Source organism: Pundamilia nyererei, unplaced genomic scaffold (genome assembly GCF_000239375.1).
Source record: "Pundamilia nyererei isolate P.nyererei 1_Seehausen unplaced genomic scaffold, PunNye1.0 scaffold00049, whole genome shotgun sequence".
NCBI classification, from domain to species: Eukaryota; Metazoa; Chordata; class Actinopteri; order Cichliformes; family Cichlidae; genus Pundamilia; species Pundamilia nyererei.
Genome location: NW_005187450.1, coordinates 467,597 through 472,189, shown reverse-complemented (window position 1 = coordinate 472,189; position 4,593 = coordinate 467,597). Strand labels below are relative to the sequence as shown.

At 43.4% G+C, this 4,593-nt stretch overlaps 1 protein-coding gene across 1 annotated transcript; it reads left to right on the top strand.

Annotated features, from left to right (window-relative positions):
- On the top strand, window positions 1-4,586 carry ca6 (carbonic anhydrase VI). Its single transcript, XM_005733058.2, has 10 exons — window positions 1-144; window positions 715-894; window positions 1,278-1,426; window positions 1,824-1,919; window positions 2,819-2,885; window positions 3,023-3,180; window positions 3,357-3,483; window positions 3,619-3,702; window positions 3,801-3,833; window positions 3,918-4,586. Exons 1-10 carry the CDS (start codon window positions 54-56, stop codon window positions 4,550-4,552), a joined length of 1,620 nt encoding a protein of 539 aa, XP_005733115.1. The 5' UTR covers window positions 1-53; the 3' UTR covers window positions 4,553-4,586.
- The last annotated feature ends 7 nt before the right edge of the window (window positions 4,587-4,593 follow it).

The window sequence follows — 4,593 nt, the reverse complement described above, 5'->3', positions numbered from 1 at the left end:
GTAAACCTCTGTGAGGAGTCACTGTCTGCGCGACACAGCCAGGAGACGCAACGATGGAGCTTTTCTGCGTGTTTTTCTCCGCGCTTTTCGCCTATGTGGTCGGCGATGCCATCCCTCATCATGGAATCCACTGGACATACAAAGGTGGGCATTTTTCTTTCAGCGTGTCTGTATTAGTTTTAATATAATTTACGGCACTATTTTTTTTTAAATCCCCTAGAACTGTGCTTTCACTGGAGTTGAGGCGTGGTGCGTAAAGCGTGCGTAAAGCCGTTTATTGTGCAACACAATGAATTAACAAATAGCATTGTAAAAAAATAAAGTGATTGAAATGAAAATTGGGTTATTACTGTTTATTCACAAAGATCAAATTCCTTTGACTGCTTGGTGTCCCGGGTGACTTATTGGACAAATACTTTTCGGTTAACAGCTGGTTCACTCTTGTAAAAACCATGAAGGGACCATTTGGTGTACAGCGCAGCTGCTGCTAAGATTCTGGGGATGAATGTTATTTGAAGACGCAACATTATTCTCTTGAACAAGCCCCCGGCGTGCCAGGGAACCAGTAACATGTGAGCTAGGTGGTTAGTCCATTTCAAAGAAGGCTAATGTAAATCGACAGTTCAAACAGTGTCAGTCTGTTCGTGCATGTATCTCACTCTAGGAACCTTTTGGCATTTAAGCGGATAATCAGCTGTCTGTTTTTCCATACAGAGGGCGCTTTGGATCAAATGCACTGGGCAACCCAGTACCCTGCGTGCGGCGGTAAGAAGCAGTCCCCGATTGACATCCAGCGGCGCAACGTTAGGCACAACCCTGACTTGTTACAATTGGAATTCAGCGGATATGACGCGCAGAAAGGGACTTTTCTCATGTCCAACAACGGGCACTCCGGTAAGAAAAGTCGGCAAAAATAATAATAGTAGCCTACAAAAAACCAAAAATTACTAAGTTTACTAAGTTCACTATTAACTTGCACAGAGACCACCAAACCACAGTTTTTTCTGCAATAGTTCCGGAACTATAAAGCCAATATTTACGTTGATGTTGAGGTAGAATTTGCATTTTTAGAAATCCTCTCTTTTATCTATATTTTCCGAGACTGCAATAGTTTTTGGAAAAGTCATCACTGCATCACATCGCATCAACAGCACTGATAACACTGACCAGCCAGCTGCTGAAATAAATGTAGGCTAAGGCTTTCCGGAAATCAGACATACAGCGGCAGCTATGTAAAGTATTCATGATTTGTGATGATATATTGGTGTCGCCATCAGTTCAAATCGACCTACCTCCCAGTATGAAGATCATTGAGGGACTCCCGGGAAAGTACACAGCCGTCCAGATGCACCTGCACTGGGGTGGCTGGGACCTGGAGGCCAGCGGAGCAGAGCACACCATAGACGGGATCCGCTACATGGCAGAGGTAGGCTTACAAAACACAAAGGCTGGCCACTGCAGTAAAGCCAGGTTTTAATGTCCTCCTCATGCTCAACCAACAACTGAGATCTATTATAAATGTAGGTGCAGAAGTTTAAAGTGATGTTGGGTTTCATCAGAACGGAAACCAGAATGACCTGCATCTAGTAATCAGCACTCGTTTGTGAAACCATTTCTGAGCTGCGCACAAGCAGCTTCATGTTGAACAGTTTTAAGACTTTCTTTCATTTCATCAAACAGCTGAACAATCGATTTGTTCTTAGATTAAAACTGAATTTAAAGTTAGTAAATGCATTTCTATCTCCTGATGTTTCCATCCAAATCGCAGGTCCCTTAGCATATTTGGCACTTAACCTCTCCTGACTCTTAACCTTCTCTTCCAGCTGCATGTGGTCCATTACAACTCTGACAAGTACAAGAGCTTTACTGAGGCCAGAGATAAGCCAGACGGGCTTGCTGTCCTCGCCTTTTTCTATGAAGTACGTGAGCCACAAATACCCCTTCCTCTCTTCTCTCTCTAACCACTAGGCTCGTACACAACTGCACAGAATACAAGTGTTCTGTTAGACAGAAGACCACAACTGACACTGTGAGAAGTTTAGAAAGTGAAAAATAACATACTTTGTAGTGAAAAAACATACATTTGGCAAACAGTCTGACAGTCTTTGAAGTCTGCGATACTTTGTTCTGCTCATCCTGCCGGGTTATAGGCTTTATTGAGTCTTCAGCTACACGGCAGCACAGTGAATGAGTGCTTGTTTCCACCGGGCTGCTCTGGATCTCAGGCAGCCTGTAACCTTCAGCTATGAGACACTTCCTTTCCTTTCCTTTGAGAGGTCATCGCCACAGCAACACCACAGCTGGCATCCACTGTGGTAGCAGCAGTTTGGAGTCAAATAATTTAGATGCATCCAAGTGAGAGTTTAAATGCAACTGGGACTTTATTTTCACTTCTACAGCACTTTACTCATAAGTTAATATCTGACATCTATCAAAGAAGGAACATGAAACAGTCAGAATGACTAAAAATTATAACTTATCTATAAAAACATGACCAAAACTGCCAGATGTGTGCAACAGTCACAAGTGACTCATCAAATGTCGGTTGTTGTATTTTTTTTTTTTTTAAAGAAATCAACTTTTTTTTGGTTTCTAGCTCTTTATAAAACAAGTTAATAAATCTGTATTTTTGGTTGTATTAATGTCTTTTAAGCATGTTAAATACAATTTTATGATAAATGTTAAAGCAACACAAAGGTTCTAAAAAACTGTAATAATCCTCTAAAGCCTGCATTTGTGGGGTCAAGTCAGAATTATTTCTTTTCAATGAAAATTTAATCATAAACTTTAACACAGCTTTGTTTTATTTTCTTTCCAGGATGGCCATTTTGAGAACACCTACTATAGTGATTTTATTGCAAACTTGAAGAAAATCAAGTATGCTGGTGAGTTACTCAATAAAACAAACAAACAAAAGAAAAAACCCACATTGCTCTACTTGGGGTCAGAATCCAAATGTGACCTCTAGCTGAGCCATAACTCACTGGTTTAGTTTAACGTGGTGTTTGTGTAACGCTCACAGGTCAGTCCATGAACATATCCAACCTTGATGTCCGCTCAATGCTCCCCGAGAACCTGAACCACTTCTTCAGATACCAGGGCTCCCTCACCACTCCGCCCTGCTACGAGAGCATCCTCTGGACTGTGTTTGATACGCCCATTACCCTTTCACACAACCAGGTAAGGCCGCCCAGAGAGCCCTCTGCTCCAAAACTATTTTTTTCAAGAACTGATGTTTTTTTAAAATAAAGTCATAAGCCTAAGTCCTAAGTGGAAAACTGTTGAAGGGAATTGGTTTCTTTTAAATCTATTTTGCTGCTGTGCCACAAACTTATCTGCTCTTCTGCGGCGTTCAGATCAGGAAACTGGAGAGCACACTGATGGACATGGACAACAAGACCCTCTGGAATGATTACCGCATTGCTCAGCCTCTCAATGGGCGTATTGTGGAGTCTTCTTTCTTGCCGCGCCTCGGGAAAGGAAGTGTGTAGCTTATCGTTACCACACGATTGCACAATGATGTTATTATTTTTATCCTTAGAACTGGTGTTGGGTGGAAGGAGATGTGCAAGCTTGAGTCTATTTCTCAGTGCTTCCTTTGACTGTTTGTTTTTTCAGCATTTTGTCGGCAAGATGAAATGGAATCCAGGCTCCACAAGATCGAGGGTCTGATAACATCCATTGGAAAGAACATTCATTCAGGTGCTTGCTCATCTTAAAAACTGCCAAACATAGCTATATGTAAGAGATGGCTGTATTTACTCTGCAGTGTTTGCTACTTTCTCATTTCTTCCCTTTAGGTGGATTTCACAGCTCAAGGCCTACCAGACATGGTGGGTGGTTTTAAAATTTGATATTGATCTGCAGTTAAAGTAAGATGGCGCTTCTCCAGCCTGATTCTTGTTTTCTGTCCTCAGAAACTGGCTCTTTGTTTCCTTTGGTGCTCAACTTTCGGGAGAAAGATTCTGGCAGTTATGCTTTGGCCAGCCTCAGCCACTCCATGGACCTGGACGCCTTCACCGTCTGCATGCACGTCCTGCCTCAGGTCGAAGGAGTCCACACCGTCATCTCCTACTCCAGCAACGGCAATGACAACGAGCTGATGATCTCCCTCGAAGAGGGCAGGGATGCGAGAGAAGTCGGCCTCTGGATTGGCAACGAGTTTGTCAACTTGCCGCACAACTTCAAGCCCAAGGACTGGGTGAACTACTGCATTACCTGGTCGTCGCACACTGGCGGTGCGGAGCTCTGGATTAACGGCATGGTGGGGGAGCAGCGGTACCTCAGAAGGGATTATACAATCAGATCTGGCGGTGTGTTCCTTCTGGGCAAAGACCAGGATGGCTTACTGGGAATCTTCAATGCTGATGGCTTTGTGGGGAAGATGACTGATGTCAACGTGTGGGACTATGTGCTGACCACAGCAGATATCCGAGACCAAATGCAATGCATGAATAACAGCATGGTGGTGGGAAATGTGTTCAGCTGGGGAAACACCAAACTGAGCATGTACGGAGGGGTGCAGCTGGACAGTCAGTACAGATGTTCCTGATGCTTCTGTTTGTATGAGCTTCAACATGCTGCAACAAGCCA